The 26,344-nt window shown below is 59.0% G+C and overlaps 1 protein-coding gene across 17 annotated transcripts in view; it reads right to left on the reverse strand.

Moving 5' to 3' along the window:
* Positions 1-20,478, reverse strand: part of TCF3 (transcription factor 3) — a 35,837-nt gene extending 15,359 nt beyond the window's left edge. For 2 of the 17 annotated variants that reach the window (XM_067734340.1, XM_067734335.1), the window contains exons 1-4: positions 18,151-19,626; positions 14,891-14,963; positions 1,569-1,642; positions 1,331-1,409 (exon numbers count right to left, since the gene is read on the reverse strand). In XM_067734340.1, the coding sequence (XP_067590441.1) occupies positions 1,331-1,409; positions 1,569-1,642; positions 14,891-14,963; positions 18,151-18,222 (298 nt within the window). In that variant the 5' untranslated portion in view covers positions 18,223-19,626. Of the gene's footprint in view, positions 1-1,330; positions 1,410-1,568; positions 1,643-14,890; positions 14,964-18,150; positions 19,670-19,812; positions 19,931-20,202 lie in introns of those variants that run through there. The other 15 variants (XM_067734346.1, XM_067734348.1, XM_067734331.1 and 12 more) reach the window with 14 other exon arrangements.
* Between the last annotated feature and the right edge of the window lie 5,866 nt (positions 20,479-26,344).

A 26,344-nucleotide genomic window follows, 5' to 3' on the forward strand; every position in this document is an offset into this window, starting at 1 on the left:
TCAGAGTATGAGAGGGGGAAGGAGGACAGACACCAAGAGCAGACCCACCAGGTCTCATCGAGGAGCTGGACCAGGTTGGGGGGCCCATGGGAACAGAGCGACCCTCGCCCCCTGGGCCTGGCACTCACCGCCCGCTGCCCCACCATGGCTATCGCCAGCCCCAGTCCACAGGCAAGAAAACCAGGGCCCAGGGAGGCCGAAACTGCGCCCACCTTCCCACTGTCTCGCTGGGCCTGGCCTGGGCTCCCTGCTGCACTCTCTGAGCTCCTCGGCCACTGGGGCGTGTGGCGGGTGTGTGGCACAGCTGGGCTCTGGGCCCTGCTGACCAGGCCCGGCCGTGGGAACTGCCCGTGCCAGGAAGAAGCCGGAGGAAGGAACAGCAGAGGGGAACCGGTGTCGTGGTAGGTGCAGAGGCCACCCGGCCAGCCCTCACATCCCGGTCTGGGAGATGCACACAGACTCCCGCTAGACACAGTGGGTGCCGGACACTGTGCTCCCCCTTCCTGCCTGGGACTGCACCCAGGCCACGCTCGCCCGTCTGGCTCCTTCCATGCGCCAGTCCACAAGGGCTGGACCCCAGGCCCTCCGGCCTTGGCTGCCCCACTGGTTGGTTGGGCCCGGCAACGAGAGTTCACCCACCTCCCCCAGCAGCCACCAACCCTGCCGCCATGCACCTCGGCCTGGGAACCGCTGGGGACGGTGCCAAAGGAGCCTACCTCACCCGGCTGTCATGTGCAAGGACCTCGTGTCTCAGGAGCACCAGGAGTGCGCAGCCCAGGCCCTGAGGCGGGAGCTGACTCACCCCCCGGCCCCTTTCAACCTCCAGAGATGCCAGCTTGGCAGTCACCCCGACACTCCCTCAGAACAGGGAGGGCCCAGGCTCAGCAGGGCCAGCGCTCGGACACCCAACCAGGGCCTAAGGGTCCCAGAGGCCGGGTCCCTTCTCGCTGAGCCTCAGTCTGCTCATCTGCGAGATGGGGGTGGGCCTTCGGGCCTAGGGAGCCAGGTGAGTCCTTACCACTGGCTACGCAGAAGGCTCTGAGAATCCCCATCCCCGCAGGTCGGGAAACTGGGGCTAGAGAGGGGACCCTCACCCAGGTCCCGATGCTGATTCTCACGGTCAGGATGCCGGTGCTCTGGGGAGAGCAGGCGAGGGGGCCGGCCTCAGACTCGGCCTCCCCAGGTTGTCAGGACTCCGGAGTCCACTTCCCGGCAGGCACCTGGCTGGTCCCCACCTGTGTCCTCTGCTCTGGGTGGCCATCCCGGAAGCCCTGGTGCTCAAGGACCGAGCGGGCACGGGGGTGGGGGCAGGGACCACGTGGACACTCACCTCCGAGCCCAGGTCCCAGGAATGTGGACGAAGCGAGGGTGCCGTGGGACTCACTGAAGTGGGCGCCATCACCGTAGGTCTGTAGAGGGGACGGGCAGGGATGAGGGAGGCTCAGGGACGCCTCTGGGTCAGGATGTGACCGCGCCACAGAGCCCAAAGCACCTGCAGGCCAGGCCGGGGTTCTCCTCGCGCTCGCCCACCCCCACCCCAGGGTCTCAGGCCTCCAGGGGCTCCTCACCCGGCTGGGGTCGAAGGAGGAACTGTTCTGCTCGCCGGTGCCCCACGAGCCCGAACTGGGCCGGTCCTCGAGACCTGTAGGGCAGGAAGGCAGGGTTAGGGGCCCGGCCCTTGGCCGCTCCACACCAGCCGCATCGCCTCGGGGAGCCCTCACTCGACCTGGGAAGCTTTCCAGGCCCCTCCCGACCCAGCCTGGAGCTGGAGCCCGTCCAGATGCACCCACCCTAGCACTACCCATGGTGACACCACTGCCAGCGGCAAGCACCCCGGACACACCGGCACTAAGCAGACCTCTGGGTCCACGGCCCAAGAAACAATTCCACCACCAGCTGCTGGCAAACTTGCCATTGCTGCTGGCACACTTCTACCCACCCGTGCAGCTCCCAGCCCACCCTGGACGGAGCCCTCACTTGCACTCTGGGCTTCCCTCCCCAGGCCCAAGTCCCTCCCTCTGGCCCAGGCTCATGAAGGCGTCAGGGAATGGGAATGAAGGATATCTCTCATCTGAGAGTGGGAGCCTCCCCCTTCCCATCTCTGGCAATTCGAGAGGCGGGGCTGTCCCTTTGTTGAAGTAACAGCGCCAGGCACAGGCTGGCGGCAGGGAAGGAGAAATCCAATCCGGTAAGATAGGCGGGGCCCGGGAGGCCCAGGTGTGGCAGGGTTAGCCACCGTGGGGACAAGGACCTTCGATGGAGGGTGGGCAGGGCAGGGCCCTTATCTCCCTGAACACTAGCCCAGGGGCCCAGCCCAGGACCCGGATCTTCCCAGCAGGCAGGCACACGGGCCTGCACCCTTCCCGGTTGCGTGAGCTCCAACACCGTCCATCAAGGGCCACGGGGCTCAGGGCCTGCACAAGCAGAACGGGAGCAGTCCCCGGGCCCCTCCCACCTGTGCCTCAGTTTCCCTGCTCTTCAGATGGGGTCACAAACACGCCCTACTTTGCAGGGCTGGGGGTGTCCACGTACGAGTCTGAGTCAAAGCTGCCCAGGCCAGGCTGAGCCAGAGAGGCCGTGCCCAGCCCTGCCATCTGTGCCAGGGGACGTACCCCACCCCACCCCCGACCCCACGTGGTGGACATCCCAAACACCCCAGCCGGAATCCTTCACCCCGCCCTCCTCTGCGCATCTGTACCAGAAATTTCTTTCAAATTGCATCCTTCTCTTTTGGTGCCTCTGAGTTAATCATTCCCCTGGGGAGTTGGTGTTTAATTGCTGTCTGATTTACATAACTATGCATATTAATCTCCCAGTCTGATAAATATTCATATACCTCGGTTAGATTCTGTTTTCTAATCAAAAATTTCCAATGTGATTACAATGCGGAGCTGGGGGCTGCTTTGGCGGGCAGGGGGTCAGACGGAGCTCCCATGGTCTCCACAAATCCATCTAACATGTGCTGCCAGGTTTGGGGTGTCTGCACCCCAAGGTCCTGAGTCCCCACTTGGGCTTTGGGGCCGAGAGCAGCTGGTGAAGGGGGGGTGACCCTGGTAGAAGGCCCAGCATCCGAGCCCCCGTTTCCCTCCACGGCCACTTACTTGTCATCCCCTCGCTCTCCGGTGCCCGCCCACGAGCTCGTTCGGCTCTGGGTCCCCCACCCCCATGGGCATCCACCACGGGCCCCAGAGTCGCCAGGACCCTTGAGCAAGAGAGCAGGAGGCCAGGTCCAAGGCCAAAGCCAGGCCTTCCCACCCCCCTACCCCACCACCGAGGGCTGGCAGGGTGACGGGCGCTCCTGAGGCCGACACCCAGGGACCCCTCCAACTTGGGCCCCACAAGCTTCAGGTAGAGGCAACCAGGCCCTGCTCTGCCCTTTCTGGTAAAACCCCCCTCACCCAGCCCCAGCCTCCCCGCTGCTGGAGACCAGACGACAGAAAGAGGGATGGGCCCTCCCCCACCGCTGCCATTAATAGTTATTAACCCCCCACTGGTTAATTATGCATTTTAAATAACCCAATCATGAATATTCATAACATCTCTTATTCACGTTCTAATTAAAATGTACTAATAGAATGAAACGTTGCTGTCGCAATATAATTTCTTTTTTTTGAAGTGCTGGAGGTGAAGTGGTGGCAGGGCAGCCCCCGGAAAGGTCATCTCTCTGCTCAGACCCAGCCCTGCCCCCAGGAAGAGGTGGGAGATGGACAAGCAGAGGGCTGGGTGCGCCCAAGGGCACCACCCGCCCCTCGGAGTTTCAGATCTGATCCGAGACAGCCTGGGTGACAGAACTGCCCACCGTGAGGGCTGCCACCAGGATGACCAGTGTGGCACAGCTGGACGCGCCCAGCCCGGGCTCCAGCCGGTGTCGGACACCCCCTTGGCTGGATGACATGGGGGGGCAGGCCCCTCTGAGGGGCCTCCGTCCCGGCTCATTCCTCCAGGGCAGGTGTGCCAACTGTGACTGGACCAAGTATGGCCCTTGCCTACTTTTGTCAGTAAAGTTTTATTGGCGCATGGCCACGGACGTTTGTTCCCTGTATATAGCGGTGTTGGTTACAACACAGAGATCAGTTGCGATAGAAGCTGTCTGGCCCTTCACAGGGAAGGTCTGCTGACCCAGGCACGGAGAAGATTCCAGGAGCAAGTCCCTCCGTATGAAGTAGCCAGACTACCAGACTTCAGCACCTGGAGTGTGGAGAAGACGTGGTCACAGGGCCTAGGCATGGCCCTGCACCGTCCCCACCACAAACCTGTCACGTAGCCATGGTCGTCAGGGGCTTCGTGCTGCAGCCCCAGCTCTGTCAGCACCCCCCCACCCGGGTGCCCGGGCTAAATCCCAGGAGCCGTGCTCTCCCCTTCCCTCACTCCACTGCCCCCTACCCATGGTCTCGGATCAGAGCCTGGCTCGGCCTTGTGTCCCCTGGGTCAAGCCCCATCCGTACAGCAGTGTCCCCCCCACCCCAGGTTCCCTGCCCACACTCCACCCCAAGCAGCCTGATGGGAGCTTCTGGAAGCAAAACCTGCCTCTCCTCCCTCCCTCTAGACTCTCCCATGGCTCCCCACTGCTCTCAGGGTAAAGACTAGACCCCTCCCTGACCGCCCTTCGCCCCCAGCTCACTCCTCCCTGCCCAACAAGTGAGCAGATCCCCAACCCCGACCCAAGCTCTGCCCCAGTGGTCCCCACACCTTCATCGCCCGTCAGGGAGGTTGCCTTGCTGGCCCCCTGTCCCCAGCATTGCCTGAACAGGGCTGGCCCCCAAACAACCTCGACAAGTATCTGTTTTTGGCCTCTTCATTGCTCTGATAACTATCCAACCAATCACAATGTCCTCCGGCAGTGCCATCCTCCTGCGGTCACAGGCAGCTACCACGGGACTGGCGGAAAGAGCTCCCCACTCGACGAGATGTTAATTAACGCACGAGTAGATGACCCTGTGTGGCTAAGCGGCTGCTGTGCTGGACGTGTGGCCCCCTAGGTAAAGACTAAAGTAGCAACGGCAATAAAAATAACCACCATGCACCATGATCACAGCTGAGAAAAAATTAACAGCACCTGAGGGCAGCCGTCTGCTGGTCCTCACGTAAGTGTTTCCTTCCCGCCACTATCAGCTCCCCAAGGCCGTCAGCTCCCCCTCTGGCTTTTTCCCCTTAGAATTAAAATCCCCGAGAAACGGGATGGTGGCCTGTTCAGCAGCACCTGGGGTCTCATGAGGGGCAAGCCCAACACAGGTGTGAGTCAGGAGAAAGTCCTTCCTCAAGTGGGCCGGGGCCTCCCTGCACGGGCCAGTGGGGTCCTCACCTCTCTTCCTGTGATGTTTGGGGCAACTTCTGAACTCTTACATCACTTCAGACTTGAAGGAAAGCTGCGGGGAGATGCACGACATGCCCCAGACCCTCTCATGCCTTATATGCGCCCCCTTTTTCATTCGCCCCTCCGTGTTCACAAGCAGCTACGCTTGTCTCTGGCCTTCAGAGTTTCAAAAGTTGCTAGGAATTCCAGGGCGCCAGGGAGCTCCCGCCAGAGGGAGCAGGTTCCAAGTGGCTGGAGGAAAAGTGCCGGAGCGGCTCACAGCCCTTGCCGTTCCTGCCCCTGAAAGTGGGGGTGGGGAGACAGGGGACCTGGAGCTGCGCCCAAGCAAGCGGATCTGAGGCTGGAGAGGAAGTGAGTGGAGGGCACAGCCCACCATTTCCAAGAGCAGATGGTCCCCCAAACCAGGGCTTGGGTCCAACCCAACCTCTCCTGAACCCCCGGAGCTGCAACCCCCCAACCCCAGAGGCTTCCCCAATGGGCAGAGCTGGTCCTCAGGTGGGGGGCCCACAGATGCGTGGTAATTCAGAGGAACGGGGTCCCCCAGCTGCAGAAACTGCCCTGCCCCCTCCCTCCTGTGAATTTCAGATTCGTGACCAAAGCAACAGCAGAAAGACCCCATCCTGCTTCAGTCTCAAGGGGGACCCCTCTGTCCAACGGCGAGGTTGGGAGGATCTCGCCCACCCCACCGCTCAGCCAAGTATGAGCTCAGAATCCCAGCTGGGACCTCCCTGCAAGAAACAGGCCCAGGGCTAAACAAGCGCGGAACACAGAAGATGGACATTCACAGATTTAGGATTTATCCCAGAAGCATATCTAAGACCACCACCACGCGCCCTCAAGGCAACTGCAGAGCTTGTGGGTGCCGTAGAATAGATGGAAGATAAGGCTTCAGGGAGAGAGTAAGAGCCAAAGCAGGAAAAACTAAGAAGTTTCTGCTGCCAATTCACAAGAGATTTTAAAAGCAGCGTCAGGGGCTTCCCAGGTGGCGCAGTGGTTGAGAGTCCGCCTGCCGATGCAGGGGACGCGGGTTCGTGCCCCGGTCCGGGAGGATCCCACATGCCGCAGAGCGGCTGGGCCCGTGAGCCATGGCCGCTGAGCCTGCACGTCCGGAGCCTGTGCTCCGCAACGGGAGAGGCCGCGGCAGTGAGAGGCCTGCGTACTGCAAAAAAAAAAAAAGGAGCGTCAGAGGCGGCGAGGCAGAAGTGACAATGCAGAAGAGGTGATTGAACAGAAGGGTGGGTTCTGGAGACGCCTCCAAACACCAGGGAAGGGGGGATTCTGAGACAACAGACACGAGGGCCTAACACGAGCCCAGACACCGGAGCCGGCATCCCGGGAGGAACAGGAAAAACACCCAAACCTGGAGTTAGAGAAAAACCCGGAAAAACCCGAGCACGCTCCCTGGAGGCTGTGCGCGCACGATGACACACCCATGGGGCTGGAGCTGAGAGAAGGAAGGCGAGGGCCCAGGAATTCCACCCCCAACCCACTGCCCCTCACAAGAGGCAGGAGCCAGGTGCACATCCAGAGCCGCACCCCTCCCTGGAGAACAACCCCAAGGGAGGGGAGTCCCAGCACAGACCCTGCGAGTCTGGAGGACGCAATGGTGCAGGGATGCTGAGCACATCTGGGCCACGCGTTAAGTTAAACTAAGTGGAATTTCGACGCCATCCCAAGAACGGGCACCAGAGCCCGCAGGTGTCGTGCTGCTTCAGGCACTTCCTGTGGTTTATCCCACTGAACCCTTAAGTGGCCGCCATCAACCTCACTTCCCAGATGAGGAGACTGAAGCCTCGTAAGTGGCAGAATGAACACAGTAAGGACACGTGTTTCTCAGCCGGACACAAACATTGCGAACAAAGAGAAACAACATTTCTAAAGAGTGGCAACGTGTTTATACCAAACAGGAGGGTTGGGGAGGAACGCTTTCCTGCAGGACAACAAGATGTGACTTCACTCCTGAGGCGGAAGGAGCCAGACTCGGGGGGCTTCAGCACATTCCCTAAAACCATTAGAACCACCAGCAGCACAGCCTTCCAAACCCAACCCAAGAAAAAACACCAGGCACGACTGCAAGGAAAAAGTATAAAGACGGGAAAACCTAAAATAAAAGCATGGAAAGTGTAAGACAAATGCAGACTCAATTGTTTTGAGAGCTGAGAACACAGCACCTACAGAAAACAGTTCTGGAACGAGTGACTCAGGAAGACAATCCGACGCACATGGATATACCAAGCCTGTGCTCCGCAACGGGAGAGGCCACAGCAGTGAGAGGCCCGCGTACCGCAAAAAAAAAAAAAAAAAAAAAAAAAAATTACCAAGAATCTATAAAAAAATAAATAACGAAAATACGCATTATTGAAACCAACAGGATATGGCCAAAGTGGTCCTCGGAGGGAAATCTATAACCCTCAACATGATTACTGGGCGAGAGAACAGTGATAAACAAACGGGCCTTCTATTCAAAAGTCAAAAGAGAAAAAAGAAAAGAAAAACTAAAAAAACGGGAGGAATTAAAACAGAAGTAGTGGGGAATTCCCTGGTGGTCCAGAGGTTAGGACTCCACGCTTTCACTGCCAGGGCCCGGGTTCGATCCCTGGTTGGAGAACTAGGATACCACAAGCCACATGGCATGGCAAAAAAAAGGATAAATTAACTAAATTAAATAGAAGTAATGAAGAGAAAAGCAGTTAATTGATAAAGATCGATTCGTCAATGAAGCAGATTCTTTGGGAAAAAAGTCAATACAGACACGAGACAGCTGGGTCCAGGACAAGGGAACAAAAAGAATAAGTAGATTCAGGACTGAGACATGGATTCATAGGCTCCGGACACGCAGGCTCAGCGGCCATGGCTCACGGGCCTAGCCGCTCCGCGGCATGTGGGATCCTCCCAGACCGGGGCACGAACCTGTGTCCCCTGCATCGGCAGGCGGACTCTCGACCACTGCACCACCAGGGAAGCCCGGATTCCTATATTATTAAAGAATGCAACATGAACCATTTTTAAATGTGCCTGAAACGGATGATTTTTTCCCCCAACAAAATGCTAGAATTTACAAGAGGAGTGGACAAAATCGCAACAGGCCAATCGCCGCAGCAGAAATAAAGCAGTTGGGGAAGGTGTCACATGCAAACAGGGTGGCAGTCTGCTCCCCAGTGCCCAGAGAATGGGGGGCCCCACTTGCTGGAGACTGTTCCAGAGAAACTGGTGCAGAAACATGGCAGGGAGCCACAAGAAGCCTCAGTGCCACACGACATGGGAACGCAGGCAAAATGCAAAACGGATGCTGGCAGATCTGGTCTGGCAGCTAAACAAGGATATGGACCAAACCCAAAATTCAGGGAATAGCTGGGTGAGAAAAACCATTAATGGACAGCGTCAGGACGTGGGGAAGGAGGAAACCAGGGGCTGCCCTGAGGCACCCAACACACCACAGTGATGCCAATCACTCGCGTGGATGGTCACATAGGACCAGAAGGAAACGCCCTGAACATGATAAACACAGACAGTCAGAGAGATCTATCTTGAATCAACAGCCAGGATCAGGCCCGGTCCTGCTGACAAGAAGCCGAACAGCACACACCCAATGTGGTTCTACGAACACTTGCTGATGTGAAAAGGCACATGGCCTCCGCACCAGGATGGAAGAGACCTGAGGATGATTTACCTGGAAAACCAAGCCAAGGGAAGAATGCAAATAATTAGGGGATGTCAGGAGGCAACCAGGTAGAAAATATGGTAAAAAAGATCCCCAAACCACAGCATGGAAAATCCTAAAACACCTAGAAACAACCCTCACTGCAAAAGTATGTGAGCAAATTAAGGAAGAAAACTATAAAATGGCTAAGTGCCTTATGCTTTCATTTTCAAAGTTTATCTTAAAAACTTAATATTAAGGGTCAAAACTTAAGGAAGAAAACACCAAGTTCTTAAAATATGAAAATGCACTACTATAAACACAAACAGTTCTTCCGAAATTTACCTATGAATTTAACATAACATCAAAATCCCAACAGGTAGGCTTGTTTGTTTTGGAGGGATGTGGGAGGAGACATAACAGTTATTCTAAAGATCATGAAGAAGAATCAGCATGTCTGAATATGGGGTGGGGGTGGGGGACCCTGAAAAACAACAATTGAAGACTATAAAAACACCACAAAGCTAAAGTAACTAGGGGACTTCCCTGGTGGTCCAGTGGCTAAGACTCCACACTCCCAATTCAGGGGGCCTGGGGTTTGATCCCTGGAGAGGGGCCTATATCCTACATGCCACAACTAAAGACCCCACATGCCACAACTAAAGATTCTGCATGCTGCAACTAAAGACCCCACATGCCACAAATGAAGATCCCACACGCCACAACTAAAGATCCCACATGTGGCAACGAAGATCCCACACGCTGCAACTAAGACCCCGCACAGCCAAATAAAAGAAAAGAAAAAGAAAAAAGAAAAATTTAGTAATAATTCTAAAAAGCTACGGTAACTGACACCAGGTAGTACTAAAGTAACAGGAAGGTAAAAAGATGAGACAAAAATTCATGGGTAAATGGCAATTTAGGAAATGCTTTAAGGTATTTCGAACCACCAAGAAAGGTTTTCTTGAGTTTATTCTGTTGTCCTAGAACTTCCTAAATTAAATGCTTACTCCATTTCTTTTCATTGTATCTGAAGACTGTCAAAGGCTATGATTCTTCCCTAAATACAGCTTTAGCTGCACCTTGTAGCTTCAGTGTGTTTAGATTATTGCTGATTTCCGTCTAGCCTGTTTTAATTTCCTCTTTAACCCAAGAGGTAAACAAAAAAGAATTTTGTTATTTCCAAGTCATTAAGCTTTTTACTTATTTCTACGCTTTTTGGTCTTTCACTTCCAGTTTTACCACATTGTTCTCAAAGAATATGGCTTATACTTTGGTCACTTTTTTTTTTTGGTCACTTTCTTTATGTTACAGGTTTTTTTCTGTGCACGGTATGTGACCAATTTTTATAAGAACGGTATGATCTCTTTTACAAGGCATGGCCTTTAAAGGTAAGGGCTTCTAACTGGAGGTGCCCCTCAGAATTGCCTGGAAACTCTTACAGGCCCCATCCCAGGCTTTTTATCAGTGTCTCTGGGTCCAGGGCCCAGGGGTGTGTGTTCTGAGCACTCCCACGGGTGAGCTGGATGTGTGCCCTTGGCCAGGAACTGCTGCATAAGCTCAACCTTGATCACTTCACTGTTGAGGTTCTCTACCTCCCACTTATTTTTCACTTTTTTGCTCTGCCAAGAACTGCAAAGGCATGCTTTGCTGCCCTCCAGCATCTTTTCCCGTATATTCCTCAACTTGATGGAATGAGGTACAGGCACATTCATGACTGTCACATCTGCAATGCAGAATGGACTGTGTCATCTAATTCTCAAGGATTTTGCAGAAATGGCACCAAAGCTAGAACAACATAGAAGACTTGACAACATAAAACTGAAACCTGTAAAGCACTGAGGAAAATTAAAAGTCTCCATCATCAACAACAGTTATAAGTGAAAACTTAGGGAAAAGGCTGCAGATCACAAAAGACTAACATCCTTCCTCTATAAAAAGCTATTACAAATCAGTAAGTGCAGCACAGTGCAGCAGTACAAGACACTACAGGGAAACAACACTGGGTGGCTAGCTGAGATGGTTAATAAACTCTGAATTTCAGCTTCATCGTAAGTAAAATGGGGATGACAATCGCCCTTATTTCACCAACCTGTGAGGAGTGAGGACTCAGAATAAACTATCCAGGCTCAGTGCCTGGCATACAGCGCTCAACAAATGTTGACTTAAGTTGCTGTTGATAAGTGTTACTGTTGCTGTTGTTTTAAAAAGTTCACCAGATACCAATAAAAAGGAACAAGCTGTTGATCCAGCCAACAACTTGGAGGGATTTCCAAGGAACTGTGCTCAGCAGAAAAAGCCAATCTCAGAAGGTTCCATGCTGTATGGTTCCATGTATGTAACATTCTCGACACAACAAAGTTGGGAAGATGGAAAAGAGTAAATCAGGGGTCGTTAGGGTGAGGGGTGGTGGGTGGTGGGTGACAGCAGGTGGGAGGTCATGAGGCGATAGAACAATTCTGAACAGACCACGGTGGTGGCTTCATGGCACTACACACGGGATAAAACCAAGCAGAACTACACACACACAAATGTGGGCACGCAGATCTTGTGAATAAACTACAGTATCCAAATAAACTCTTGTAGATCGTACCAAGGTCAGCCTCCCGAGTTGGTGTCATGTGAGGAACTTGCAGGATTGACAGCTGGGGAGGCTGGGGAGGGGCGTGTGGGGCCGCCCCGCACATTTCTTTGCAACTTCCTGTGAATATATCACTATTTCAAAATAAAAAGTTCACCAAATCCAAGAAAAAAAGGGGGTAGTGATCAGAAATTCATCAAAAAATAACTCATCTGGCCAATCTGCTTTTGGAAAGATAATCGCCCATGATTAACATGTAAATGCCCATTGAAACGGCACATTTGGAAGAGGTTGGAAACAGCCAGCACTGGGACGCCAGAGGGACATTCTTACTGTGGAAGCAAGTCCACGGCTGGCAGTTCTAGCCGGGAACTTACTCTGAGGCCATAACCGCACAGCTGTGCTGAACCAGGGTAGATGCCGCCTTGCCTACCTGTTAGGTTTGTACCCAAGGGCACGTTACCTTTAGAGTCACACAGACCAGGAAAGCTGTGAGACAGGAAAACAGGGAAGACGTCGTCTCCTCCGGTGTCAGCAGGTGTTTCCCCATATCTCGTGGGGCCTCGGACCCTGTAGGTTGTGGCAGAGGACGTGCTGCCACTGAGAGATCTGTGCCTTGGGGTTTCCCAAAAGGGAGGGAGTGGAAAAATTATCCCCGTTCTGCAGTCTTCTGCTCTAGATGATGAGGAGAAATCCTCTGGCCTCAGGGACGGCGCAAGCAGCCCGCACACCCCACACGCTCAGCTCCTCTTCCCGAGACCTTCAGAGACCCCTCCTCAGAGACCTGTCCCCGCTGGCCTGGGTTGCTCCTCTCCTAACATGAAGTGCCCTTTCGAAGTGAATCTAAAAGAAGCAAGTTGACTCAAAGGAATTCTAAGTAGAGAGACACTAGGCCAAGACTTGCAAGGAGGGTGAAGGGGAGAATGTGGCTGAGCGTGACCTACTAGCATTCAGAAACTCTTGTCCCCTTAAAACGACACTGCCCGTCTGCAGGGCGGTGACCCATCTTACAGATGAAAAAAGCTGAGGCTCAGAAAGGGGTGACTTCCCCAAGCCCTATCCCGCTGTTGGACCACCAACCTTTCCACCCCCCCCACCTTCCCCTGGAGTCTCCAGCTCCACCAACAAGGGAGTAGGGAAATGAGCTCAGAGCTGGGAGAGCCCCCCAAAGGGACCAGTGTCAGTTCCTGTGGCTCCCGGGTCTGGAGCTGCGAACCCCTGCACCCCCTCAAGGCAGACACCGAGATGCGCCCCACGCCTCAGTTTATAAGGCACTTTCACGCCCAAGGACTCGCTGAACCCTCTGCCGATGGGGAGACTCCCATTTTACAGACTAGGAAACTGAGGCTTGCAGTCACACCACCTGTGTCAGGTGACACGGCCTGCCTTGTGCCTGAAGTGGCAGCAAGGAGGGAACCTCTAAGCTCAGGTCTTAGGGCTCCCGGTCCTGTGCCCCCTCCCCCGCCCCAGACAGCACTAACTGCTCAAATGAATTGGGGAAAGGGGTCCCCAGCTGTGTGTCCAGAACTGGAGACCTCCTGGGCTGGACCAACCACACCACAACCCTCGTGGGGAAGAAGAAAACTCAGCCCGATGTGCAGCAGGACAAGGCTGGACCCTCCCCACCTGAAGTGGCCAGGGCAGGGCCCTTGAGCGGGCTGCGGCTGCAGAAACCACACAAAATCAACCTGCAAAATTCACACGGGTCCCAGTCAGGCTGGGCCAGGCATGGGGTGTCCTGGATGGGCCCCTTCCTTGGGGGTTACTGGCCCCAAGTGGACACTGGGCAACAGGAGAGAGCAGGGGGATGACCTGGGGGAAGATGAGGGAGGGACTGTGCCACCACCTCCAGGAAGCCTGCCGGGGCCTGACCCTCTGCCTGAGGCAGGGGAGCAGCAGCACCCCCTGCTCCCCAGGGCTGTTTTGGGAATGGGGAGGCAGGGTGGCCTGTGGGGATTTCCACACTTCAGGGAGGACTCTGGCCAGCCCTGAGGCCACTTCCTCAGGCGGACAGGAAGGCCAGCGTGGGGCAGTGGGGTCAGCAACACGATGTCCCTCCTTTTGCAGGGGGGGGGTGGGGGGAGTACAAACCACCCTTGAAACCCCCTCCTCCTCCAGCCAGAGCCCACTAGACACCCTGATAGAATCTGGAAAAGACAGACCCTTCCATCTTGGACCCCAGAGATGTGGGGGGACACGGCCCCCATCCCAAGACCCCAAAAAGATACTGAAGTCCGTGCAGAGCTCTGGCCTGCCCAAGGGGTCCCCTATATCCTCCCGACAGCCAGAGCGGGCTCCTCCCCATGCATGTGGCTCCTCTCAAAAGCCCGAGTTCACAAGGCCCTGCACGGCCTGCCCTCCCCCCCTCCTCTCCCCACCCCTCCTCCCTCTCCCCCTCCCTCACTCTGCTCCATCCACACAGGCCTCCTCACTGTTCCTCCAACTCGCCAGGCATGGTGCTGCCCCAGGGCCTTTGAGCCCCCACGCCTCTGCTCAAACATCCAAACACCTCTGTGGAGACAGCCCCTACTGCCCTCCCCACCACTCTGCAACCTGACCCCTGCTCTATGCTCCTTGAGGCCATGCCATTTGTCCTCCCTGGGCCATGTCCTCTGCACTCAGTACCAGGCAGAGTGACCAGCTCATCCAGGTGTGCCTGGGATGACCCCAGTTGGAACGTTCAAAGTCCCAGATCCCAGGAACACCCCCCCCGACCTCGAACAAACCAGGCCAGGTGATCACGCTAGTGCCAGGTCTCATCAACGATCAGCACCTAATACATACTTGAATGAAAACAGCCAGGATCAGATCAGGATTTGGAGAAAGCTGGGGTTCCATATCACACTCCTCCTGGGCCTCAGGTTCCCTCCCTGGGGAGGGACTGGACACCCAGAACCCCACTGGGGCCAAGGAGACCCTGGAGGCTCAAGTGCCCAGCTCACCCAGGCCCTCGTGAGTCACCGAGTCCCCCACACCCGGACCAGGGGCCAGGCTCTCGGGGCAGGGTGGACGGTGACACCATGCTGACCACGGGGCTCCCTCCCTTAGCCCCAAGGCAAGTCACACAAGCACAGGGGCAGCCGCCTCCTGGGGTTCCCTTAGGCTCACCATCCCCCCACCGCACGCCCACATGGGCACCTGGACCTCCGCCCCAGGCCCCTCACCCCCACTCCACCTGGCGGGCCTGAGCGCTGCCCCCAAACACCTCTCCCCTTAGTGCCTAGTCCACAAGGCTGCGCCCGGCAGCCAGCCCCACCCCACGGTCGCCCCCCCTCACCCTCCATGGGCCCACCCTTCACACGCGGTGATCTCCTCAAGCAAACAAGAAGCCCCCAGGCAGCCAGCGGGGTCCTACCTGAGCTTCCAAACTGGGCCCCGGCCAGGGAGGTGGGCCGGCTCTTCCCATTGGCCACCGGCAGGGGGAACATCTGCGGGGAGAAAGAGGGGGTGAGGGGGGGGTGCACAGCCCAGGGCCACAGCTCTGCCGGGGTCCTGTCCCCCGGGAGGCCCGAGGCGCCCCGAGGGCCCTGGTGGGAAGAGGCTCCCCGGTGCCCCTCCGGAGCAGGGAAAACTCCCCTGTTTACCTCTGTATTTGTTTTACGGGAATGAAATAACATGAAGGCATTTGATACAATGTATCCGCTTAAAAGTGATCCAAAGTTTTCTTCAAGTTTTGGCTTTATAAAAAATGAGATCACTTACACTCCCAGGTGGATCGCTTGTCCCACCCGTGTCCCAGCCGCGGACCCCGACCTTCACCCTAGGAGCCCGGCATCCACCTCCCCACGAGCCCCTGACCCCGAGCGGTGGGAGTGCAGGGAAGACAGCCAGGCCCCACCACTGGGATGGTGAGCGGGGAGGCCCCCACGAGCCGGGCTCCGGGCTCAGAGCTGCACCCTTCCCGGCCAACGACAGTGCAGTTCTCCCGGGTGGGCGGGCACCGAGTGTGAGTGCATGGCCACGACCCCCCCCCAACTCGCTCACCCAAACCCAGTGTTAAGTCCCTCAAGATTAAACAGCTTAGCAGCATTAACTGGGAAAACCCAACATCAACAAACCCTCGTGCTGCAGAAGAAACAAACCATGACCCTGCCCTGCCCCAATGGCCTGAGTTTCAGAGGTTCTTTTGGGGACCAAGCAATTTAGAGTGGCCGCAATCAGCATTAAGGCTCTGTGGAGAGCGGCTGACATGGGGGTGTGCGTTCTGTGGGCATGACTTGGGGCAGCATCACAAGCCCTGGGAGTGACCCAGGAAAGGGGGTCCTGCCCCCACACCCTGTTCTCCAGAAGGGGAAACTGAGGCCACAGGCTGAGCTGGCAGGGCGAGTGCAGACTCGGGGCAGGTGTGCACCCAGGCACACCCAGGACTCGGGTTCTCACGGGGTCTGTAGTCCTCTCCGGGGGCAGGGCTGTGCTCACCGCACCCAGGGCCTTGGCTTCAAGGCGGGCCCCTTTCCTGCTGGGGACACTGAGGCTTGCGCTGGGGGAGGGGCAGGCCTGGGGCAGGCCCTGAGGGGGGTGGTGCTCAATTCTGTTTCTGTTTCGCCCTCCAGGGTGCCAGGGGCCGCTGACGTGGCACTTGCCACGGGGTGGGTGGGGTGGGTGGAGGGAACTGGTCTGTGTCCTGCGGGCACTGAAGGTCTGTGATCAGCCCAGCCAGGCCCCCACACCCCCCTCGGAGCCTCAGTATTCCCTTCTGTGAAATGGACGCAGCGTTCGCACCGTGCAGGCTGTTATGAAACCCAAACGCACGTGGGCATCGTGGGCACGTAAGGGCCTCTGCACGCGCAAAGCTCAGAGGAGCACGGTCGGGCCACCAGGCAAGCCCACAGCACCCTCCCCGGCCCCTCGCCCTTCACGGCTGTCGTCAGACCCAGGGACCACCTGAGGCCCACACCCCCTCGGAGCCACCAGCTTAGCAGGCGAAGCTCAGGGCTGGGGCAGAGGTGCAGTTTTACCAGCTAGGAGGAGCCGCTTTTCCTGGCACTGAACTGGCAGTTGCCTCGTTGACTTTAGAGGGACCTACCCCAAGGAAGCGCTTTCCCTTCAAAATCTTTTCAGTCGAAAATTTGTTTCAAAAAAACAAATTAACTCAGTGTCTCTGGGGCAGGTGGGAAGAAAAGGGTGTGAGCCTCCTGTGATGGGGGGCTGCCTCAGGGCCTCTCTCCTCACGGGAACAAGGAGGTCGAACAAAAATCCAGTTCTGGGTTTTCCCAGAGGACACACACTGGGCACCTCGCACGCTCAGCTTCACCTTCCTCATCTGTGAAATGGGTCTGAGCTGGGGGCGGGGGAGTTTGGACCCCCTGGACAGCAGGGGGTGGTGGGCAAGTGGTTGAGGCTGTGGGTGTGGGGGGGGGCGAGATCAGAACCTGTACCACCCCCTCCCCTGACCCCCAAGCCGGTCTGTTCTGGCCCAGTGGTCTGTGACTTGTCAGTTTAACAAAAAAACAACTGAGCAGCACCCCTGATTCCTCAGCTGGGACGCAAAAATAAAACGGGGCTTAAAAATACCGGCATGGCCCTTCCGGAGCCGCGGCCGCTCCGTCCCGTGGGCTGTGTTTTTCCGCAGGGCGGATGATGTCGTTTCAGTTTGGGGACTTTTGTTTCGACAGACCTCAGTGGCCTGGGCCTCATACCGGCAGAGAATTAAATTCAGACCGAAAGCATCCTCCCTGAACCCATTTCAAACCAAAATAGTGCTCGCTGGGGGAGGGGTGGGGGCAGGATTTAGGGAGTCCACACACAGCTCCTGGGTTTGTGAGGAAACGCAGACCACCCCCCCTCCCCCCGACACAGGTGGCCCACTGCACAGACAGGCAAACCAAGGCCCCCAGCCCTCCAAGGGACGGTCCAGCTCCCAGCATCCCTGGGCCCGCCTGAGCTGCGTGACCTCTGGAAGGCAGTACCCTCTCTGAACCTCCATCGGCCTGGCTGGGGAACGGGCTGTGTCAAATGGAGCACACCGCCTGGGAAGTGTGAGGACATCCCCCTGCCCCCCCCCACCCCGTAGACCCACGGCACTGGCTCTCGTGTCAATAAACTGAGGAATCACACGTCCACTGCCTGTGACCTCTCCTCATTTACAGAAGGTCTCCACAGAGGACACCTAGACTATGGGCTCCCACCATCTTTGGCACCCACGAGAGCATGAATAACCCCGATCACACAGTTTTACAGGTCCCAAGGCAAGGTCACTGCATGCCCAGAGCCAAGCTGGGGCCTCACAGCCGAGCCTCCCCAGAGAAAAGCTAAAGGCCATGGGCAGTCCCTCCCTCGCTCCGGACCTCAGTTTCCCCCACTGAAAAGTGGTGGGTTGGACCCACTCTGTGCCTGGGCAAACAGCTGGATGACGACGGGTGCCTCTGGAAGCCGACAAGGGCCCCAAAGCTGCACCCCGCCGCGGAGGCGTCAACCCATCCATCCGAGGGCGCCCCAATTCCCCTAGCCCCACCTGGGGCTCTTTAACCCATAGGAGCTTGAGGTCCAGATGCTGGCAGTGTTTTTGGCACAAGCTTCTTTCCCAATGTCTGGGGGGTGCAGGAGTGTGGACAGCTGGGCATGCGGGGGGCAGGGGGGAGACGACGGGGGGGGGGGACGGAGAGGGCCGCTCACCATGCTGAAGTCTAGGAGATCACTGAGCTCCTTGTCCGTGCCCACGGGCGCCATCCTCTGTGGCTGGTTCATTCTCCAGCGGCAACGGGGAGCCAGGGGCCGGGGATGGGCTCCTCAGGCCTAGAGACAGCCCTGCAGGGTGCCCGCAACGGATGCAAGGAGAGGTGAGGGGTGGAGAAAAGAAGAGCTATGAGTGACAGTGGCCGAGGTGAGCAGATGGGGGAGAGCTCTTTAAGAGCCCCTCTAACTGCTCTGGATCTGGGTCTTCCAAGGCTGCGTCCCTCCCAGACTCTGAGACATGGGGGTGGGACAGCCAGAATTCAGGGACTGGGGCCCCTAGAGACCCCTCCCCAGAGCCCTCAGGGAGTTTGAACAATGTGGGGGGAGCGCAGAGTACATTCCCTGAACTCCCTCTGCGACCACCAAGGAATCAAGTTGCAAATTTTAAACTGGATGCGGGGTGGAGTGGTCCCTTCCCAGCTTAGCCAGAACCCGCCCCTCTCCCCGCCACCTCTCCCATTTCCACCCACCCTCAGGCTTTCCACTGGCCCCACCCCAGGAAGGGGGAGGGGCGACCCGGCCCCGCCCCAAGGGAAATTTGGTGACACCCCCCCAGCAGCTGTCAGAGCACGTTGAAGGCCCGGTCACCCCCAAATTCAAAGCAAAAGAAATCCACAAGACGGCGAAACCCCCTTCCTGCTCCACAACTAAATAGGGGGGACGCCCCGCGCAGGGACCTACCCGCAAAGCTTCCCACTACACTTAACCTCCTCCCCCCCATAAAAAACAACCAAATTCTGGAAAAAAAAAAAAAAACAACACCCTAGATTGTTTTATTGTCACGATGTATCCGGGAATTATTCTTAAGCAACTTTGAAAACATCCCTTGCGGGGGTGGGGGTCCCAAGACCAGGGTTTCCCCCCACCCCGCATGGTCCCTAGGGGCTCCATTCTAGCATGGGGGGGATCCACCTGCCGGGTCCCATCCCACACCCTGGAAAGAGAGGAAGACAGGGTCTCCGTCCCACAGTCAGACAGTGAAGTCCCTCCAGCTTCTCTTCCCCGAGCCCCAGGTGCGGGCGGGGGTCGCGAGCGAAAGGGGGTTCCGAGATCGAGGGAGACCCGACCTCAGAAGCGGAGAAACCCCCGCTTTGTTTGCCAACTGGAGACGAGTGTGAAACGGATGCCCCAGCGCAACCCCTCCCCCGCGAAGCTTTTTCTTTTTTGGAAAGCGTGTGAAACTGACTTTTTTTGAAGAGTACGAAACCGCACTTTTTCGTGGGGTGGCTGAAACCGATTTTAAGGCAGATCTGGGGGGGCTAAACAGGCTTCTCTAGAAGAGCTGAAACACTTCTGGGGTGTCACGAGAACTTTTGGGGGCTCGAAGGGGACTCGAAGGACGTGTGAAGCCACCCTGGGAGCAGAGAAGCAGAAACGTCTTCCTTTGGGGGGGGAGGGGTGGGAGGAGGCCCGGGAAACCAATCCCCACCCCACCCCCCGCAGCCGGTGCGGGCGGCGCAGCCCGGGAACCCTCTGAAGCTCGGGGCGCAGCCGCTGCCACCGCGCTGCTCGCCCCGAAGCTGCCGCCCGTGCCCGCGGAGCGCGGAACAGATGGGGCCCCCGGCCCGGCCCCCGGCCCGAGCCCGCAGGCGCGCGGCGCACCTTCCCCGCAGACAAAAGGACGCTCCCTCTCCCTCACTCGCTCCCCTCCAAACTCCGCCGCCGGCCGGGCCCCCGGGGGAAGGGGCGCTCGCGGCCTCTGCGCCGCTGCCCCGCCGCGAAGTTGGGCGGCCCCGCGGCGCCCCCCGCGCCCCCGCCCGGCTCCACAAACTTTCCCGAAGTGCCGGCAGGCGGGGGCGCGCGGGCCCGAGCGCGCACTCCACGTCGCCGGCCCCCTCCAGCGCGCAAAGTTGGAGAACAATGACTCCGGCCGCGCCGCCCCCCGCCCCCCGCCCGCCCCCGCCCCGCGTCCCCGGGTGCCCGCGTCCCGCCGCCGTGCGGGAAGGCCCGGCCCGCCGGACACCAAGCGGCGGACGGTCCCGGCGCGCTCACCTGCTCGGCGTGGCCCGGCCCGCAGCGCACGGGGGGCGGCGGCATGAACGGCCCCCCCGGACAAAGGGGCGTCGCGGCCCCGAAGGGCGCGCGTGGGCGGCGGCGCGTGGCCCGGCTCCCCGCGTGTCCGCCCCGCGGGCCCTACGCGGCCAAGGCGCTGGCGGAGGCGGCGTGCGAGGAGCCCGCGGTGCCCGCCGGCCGCGTCGTTGGGCTCGGTCCGGCCCGCTACGCCCGCGGCCGCCGCCGCTGCCTCATCTTCCTGCGGCGGGAGACATGTTCCGCCCCCCACCCCGCGCCGCGCCCCGCCCCGCCTCCCGCCCCTGCCAGGCCCCGCCCCCCGCGCGCCCCGCCCCGCCGCCGTCCGCGGATCCCTCCGCCGTTGCCCGCTCGCCCGGCCGCCGCCGCCCGCCCCACGCTTCCGCTGAACGCGGCTGAGGTCCCGCGGAGTCAGGAGCCTGGACCGGGCGCGCTGGGGTTCCGTCGGCCAACGACCGGGGTCGAGGGCAGGGACTATCTTCCAGCGCGGAGGCGCACGTGGTCTCAGTGCACTGCCTGACGCAAGCGGGTAAGGCAGTGAGATGGAAAGATAAGGCAGAGCGACCGGGGCCAATCGGAGAGTGCGAAAGCCTGATTGGCGGGGCCCTCGGCCTTTCGTAACTAGGCCCCGCCTCCACCCCGCCCCCTTCGCTCGTCCCAATGAAGGAAGAGGCAGGACTCTCTGAGCTAGAGGCCGCGAGAAGCGGTAGGGGGTGGGGCTTGCAGTTTTATTTTCAGGTTTGCGTGGCCGCCCGCACGGCCGTTTTGGCTCGGTCGTATCTGAGTTCCTAATGCTGGACCCCGGTGCTGGGTGTGGCGAGCGTTTCAGACCCCCCGAGAACGATTCAGACTAATCTTACCTGCCAGGCCACCGATGCCAGCTCTGTTTTAGGGTCAGACAGCCCCACGTGTAACCCGCTCTGTGCTTCTGACTTGCTGGTTGCCTTTGCCTGCCTGAGACTCAGTTTATTGATCCATAAAATGGGATCTGGACCTGAGTTTGGGCAGTACTAAGGCCGGACCAGGGCTTCTGACTCTCAGTGGTCTGAGAGTCCACTTAGATCCCAAGGCCCCACACACACAGCCAGGGGCTCTTCAGCTTTTGGGACCCATAGACCCTACAGAATAAAAATAATAATTAGTATAAATTAAAATAACACAATCTTTCGTGGCCCCCTGTGTCCTCAGAGAGAAAGCTACACTCCCTTGCAGGCTGGGAAGAGGCCACGGGTACCCCTGGCCCACTGGGCTCCGGCCTCAGCGGCCTCCTCCTCCTCCTCACTATTCCAGAACCTGCCACGCTCATTCTCATCTCTGGGCCATTGCCCTGGCTGTGCCCTCTGCCTGGAAGGCTCTTCCACCCCATCTGCAGCCCTGAGTTCCCACAGTTCAGGGCAGCCCTCGGTCCAGGGAGCAGGGCTGAAAGGAAGGAAGAAAAGTGGGGGTCCTGGGGGGAGGGGGGTGGAGAAGACCCCAGGGGCAGGTGGGGAGCTCATGGGGCTCCTTTAATAAAGCCTCTTCCTGCTACATGCAAACTGGGCTGACCTTCACCCTGACCCCGTCTGGGCCAGAGCGCCTCCATGTGCCACAGGTCTGGGGAGAGGACTGAGGGTCTTGGGGTCGGGGTTCAAATCCCTCATCCCTCCCAGCATCACTGTGACCTCGGCCAAGTTCTTGCCACTCTCTTGGCCTCAGTTTCCCCATCAGGAGAATGGAAGGGTGATGGGCACAGAGTAGGTGCTGATGGGCACAGAGTAGGTGCTGAGGACATGTGTGTTCATCCTGCGGCCTCTCCCCACTGTAAGACCTAGGTGTCCGAAATGAGGGTCCCCTCAGCCCACAGTCTTTCCCTGGGCCAACCATGACCGCACAAGTCCATGGTCTGCTCTGGCTTCCTCCTAGCCTGAGGGGTTTCTCAAGGACCAGGCTGAGGCTGAGGCCCCTCCGGGACCCCAGCCTCACTCAGGTCGGGCCAGCACCCTCTCCCCCGACAATGCTAAGGTTCTAACCCGCATGGGGCCAGTGTTCCTGGAGTTGACACACCCACCGAAGCAGGGGAATGATCCATTCATGGGCCATGCAAATACTGAGCACAGATAGTGTGCCAAGCTTGGTGCTGGACACTGGCACACATTGGTGACTGTGACCTGTCCAGTCCCCATCCTCCAAGGCAAGATGAGCCATCAAAGGCTTCCCCCCCAGGGCATCCCCCCAGGGCATCCCCCCAGGGCTTCCCCCCCCAGGGCTTCCCCCCCCCAGGGCTTCCCCCCCCCCAGGGCTTCCCTGGTGGTGCAGTGGTTAAGAATCCGCCTGCCAATGCAGGGGACACAGGTTCGATCCCTGGGCCAGGAAGATCCCACATACCGCGGAGCAACTAAGCCTGTGCACCACAACTACCGAGCCTGCACTCTAGACCCCAAGAGCCGCAACTACTGAGCCCGCGTGCCACAACTACTGAAGCCCACATACCTAGAGCCCGTGCACCGCAACAAAGAGTAGCCCCCGCTCACCGCAATTAGAGAAAGCCCGTGCGCAGCAACAAATTCCTAGCACAGCCAAAAATAAATTAATTAATTAATTTTTTTAAAAGGCTCCTCCCTTTAGTCCCAAATGTGCTCTTTCCATCCATATGTTTGGCTGTCAGGTCCTCACGCCTGAGTGATTAAACCCATTGTACAGATGAGGAAAATGAGGTTTAGAAATCTCCTCCCTGGGGCCCAGTCCACCCTGGGGCTCACACCTGCCAGAAGGCCCTCCCGGAACCCACAGGCCACCGTTGTCTTCCTTGGGGAGACCCAGCTTGGGGCTGAGTCATCGGGAGGAGCAGCCCGTGGGGGCCCCACTCGGCCACAAGCTCTGCCCAGCCCCGAGGCCCGGGTGTGCCCTACAGGGCCCTGGCATGGGGACAGGCAGCCAGCAGCTGGTGCCAGGGGCCCCTCGAGGCCAGCCACAGCCCGCCCCCCCCCCTCCTGACTGCGGCCTTTGTTCTCCTTTGGGTGCCAGCCGGGCAGGCAGGCTGGAGCCAGGGACCTGCCTCCCCACCTGGGGCTGCCTTCCCTCCCCCCAAGCCAAACCTACTGTGCGCTGCCGGGGTTAGGGACCCAGAGGAGGAGGAGGACCCCATTCCTGGTTGAGCAAACTCATGCCAAGGACAGATTCCCACCAGTGAGTGGGGCAGCTGGGGACAGAACATGGGGATGGTGGTGGAAACTTCCAGAAGACAGTAGTTGTGCAGGCCATGGTTGAGCACGGAGAGAAAGCAGTTGGACTTAGGACTTGGGGGCCACCCTGCTGACATCGTGCTTATTTGTCTCCAGAGTGGGCACCTTCTCCTGGGCTGTGAACAAGCCCACCCCCAACACTCTCCCACCCCCACCCAGCCCCTCCCTGCTTTTCTGAAGCCCGGGAGGAAGGGAGGGGCCCTTATCAGTCGAGCCAGACCCCACACACAAACCTAGGTTCAGGGTCCCGAGGGAAGCAGGGGGCGGCACTGCCTCTGGTGCTGGGGGCTTGGTAAGCCACCCCTGTGGAGGGGCCTGGCCCCGATTTGTCCACGCTCACCATGACCCCCACCCCAGACATCATCGGGGCTCATTCATTCATTCATTCATTCATTCTCCCTGGATTCTGGGAGAGAGGTCTCTGCAGGGCCTGTTGCTCGGGTCTGGGGCCAAGGGCTCTCGCTGGATACAGGGTGGGGGGCTTCTTACCCTATGCAGAGGAGGGAGGAGGTGCTGGCCGTGGGGGGCATAAAGTGGACGATGAAGCAGCACTGCTGGCCACTCCCCAAGCCTGCCTCCCCTGGCGCTCACAGCCGTGGGCATAAGGAGGGGACCCCGTCCCTCCACCTGAGCTTGTCCTAGGGAGCCAGAGGGCCAGGAGGGCTGGGCAGGGTGGGTGCCTGGAGCCCCAGCCTCGTCCTCCCCATTGCCGGGGCACGAGGAGGGGCTCTAAACTTACCTTCTCTGCGGTGGGTTCCCTGGGGCAGCGACACTTGGATGTGACCAGAAAGATGAATGATATCAGTGGGTGAAGAATAGGAAGCACTGGGAGTGGGGGCACTGCACAGGTTACGTCAGGAAGCCATGAGGCTGGAGCCCAGACAATTGGAGGGAAGATGAGCGAAGGTCAGGGGCACTGGGTCTCCATGGTGGGGTCACTATGGAGCCTCGTGGGGATCTGAGCAGGAGAGAGAAGCGGTCCCAGTGGTGCCATTTGGAGGCTGCAAGTTCAAAGGGGAGGAGGAAGGATGATCTTTAGGGGAGAGAGGGGCTGGCCGTGGGGTGGTGAGCTGGGTGGGCTGGGGGTACGTTTGAGGGGTAACAGAAGGCTTGCCTGGGGTGTGGGTGAGGAGGCAGCCACCTATGGGCACTGGGTGTGAGGCCTGGGACCTCACTGCCTCAGTAGTGGTGCCCTCCTCTGAGCAGGGCCGTCTCAGGGCCAGTGACAGGGATGAATGGGGCACAGGAAGCCCGCGTCCCAGTCCCAGCCCTGCCAAGGCCCCAGGGGACAGAGCCCCAGGGGGCAGAGCCAGGGCTTGGCCACGAGGGGCTGCACGAATGAATGAATGAGCACCGCCCCAAGCTGAGCCCCAATTCTGCTCTGAGCCCCTACCCTGGATCAAACCCTGAGACCAAGCTGAGCCCCTGGCCCTGGCCCAAGCCCGACCGCACTGAGCCTCTCCCACCCGGGCCCCCCACCTGCCCCCTCCCCCTGCCCTGTGCCCATCCGCCCCGGGGGGGCTGGTGCCACCTGTCGAGGGCTGCCCTTCCTCCTCCTGGCCCGGTGCCCACAGCTCCTGACTCAGGGGCCCTGGGGGCCTGTCCCACCACATTCCGGGGCGGCCTGTGTCAACACTGGGCGCCTCCCCCTGGACTGGCCCCCAGGCATTGTTCGGCCCAGTTCTGGGGCGGGGGTGGGGGTGGGCGAGGGGGGCAGGGCAGGGGACCTACTGCTGCCCATGGCCCCACCCACAGGGTGGCCCCACTGACTTCTGCCTGCGGCGGCATGGGGGTGCTCCTAGCTACCCAGGGCACAGACACCCTTCTCCCCAGTGCCCTGCAGCTCCCCTGAGCTTCATGCGGTGGGAACCACTCATTGCTCAGATGGGCAAACTAAAGCTCTGGCCCCTGCCTAAGGCAGGCCAGCCTCCTATACCTGGTTCACCTGTCCGCCCAAGCTCCTTCACCTGTTCCCTGGTGCCTTCCAGGAACAGGGGGACATCCTGGCTGCCAGCACCTTGCCACACTAAGGGGTGTGGGTTTTACTCAAGGGTGCTGGGGAAAGCCAGGAGGGCAACGTGGTTTCCTTGGGGACACAGGAGCTGAGACTGAAAGGTTGAGGGAGGGTGATCAGGAAGAGGGCACAGCTGGGGCCAGGGCCGGGTGTGGCCTGGGGGATCAAAATTGTTCCCTGGTGTGCACTGAGGGCCCTGGAGAGCCCTGGCACCGACCCTGGTCCCGGCCACCCTGTCTGGAGCTGGGACCCCTTGCCTGCCCCTCCTCAGCCCCCCGTGAGTTTCCAGGCCTTTGTCCTGGCTGTGCCCTCCTCCCGGGTCACCCTTCCTCTTGCTGTGCCTGACTCTCTCCTCCTCATCCTTCGGCCCTCAGCTTGGGTGCCACCTCCTCCAGAAAGCCTTCCCAGCCAGCAGGGCAGGCCAGGCCCCCTGCCTGTCTTATAACTCCTGTCACCATTCATCCGTCTTTTTGCCGTTTCTGTCACCCCGTCACTCGCGCCAGATTAAGGGCTCCCGGGTGGCGGCCCAAGCTTCCTTGCTCACTGTCACGCCACAAGGCATGGGGCATACCAGGTGCTGTGGAGGCCTGGAGGGTGGCAGTGAGGCAGCCGAGGTCCAGCAGGGCTCCTGGTTCCTAGGGACAGGTTTGGGGCCAGACAGGTGGGTGTCCCGGGGAGGACCCGGAGCGTGAGGACTCTTCCCAGCCCCTCAGCCCTGCTCCCCAACAGGTTTGAGTTCAAGTCCCACCCCCACCCCACCCCGAGTCTTGGCTGTATGACCCTGGGCAGGGCTGGACTGGGTCATCTCCGGACCCCAGGAACTGCTGAGTGGCACTTTCCCTGCAGGTATCATCTCACTGAATCTCACCTC

The sequence above is a fragment of the Pseudorca crassidens genome, chromosome 3 (assembly GCF_039906515.1).
Source record: "Pseudorca crassidens isolate mPseCra1 chromosome 3, mPseCra1.hap1, whole genome shotgun sequence".
Taxonomy (NCBI): domain Eukaryota; kingdom Metazoa; phylum Chordata; class Mammalia; order Artiodactyla; family Delphinidae; genus Pseudorca; species Pseudorca crassidens.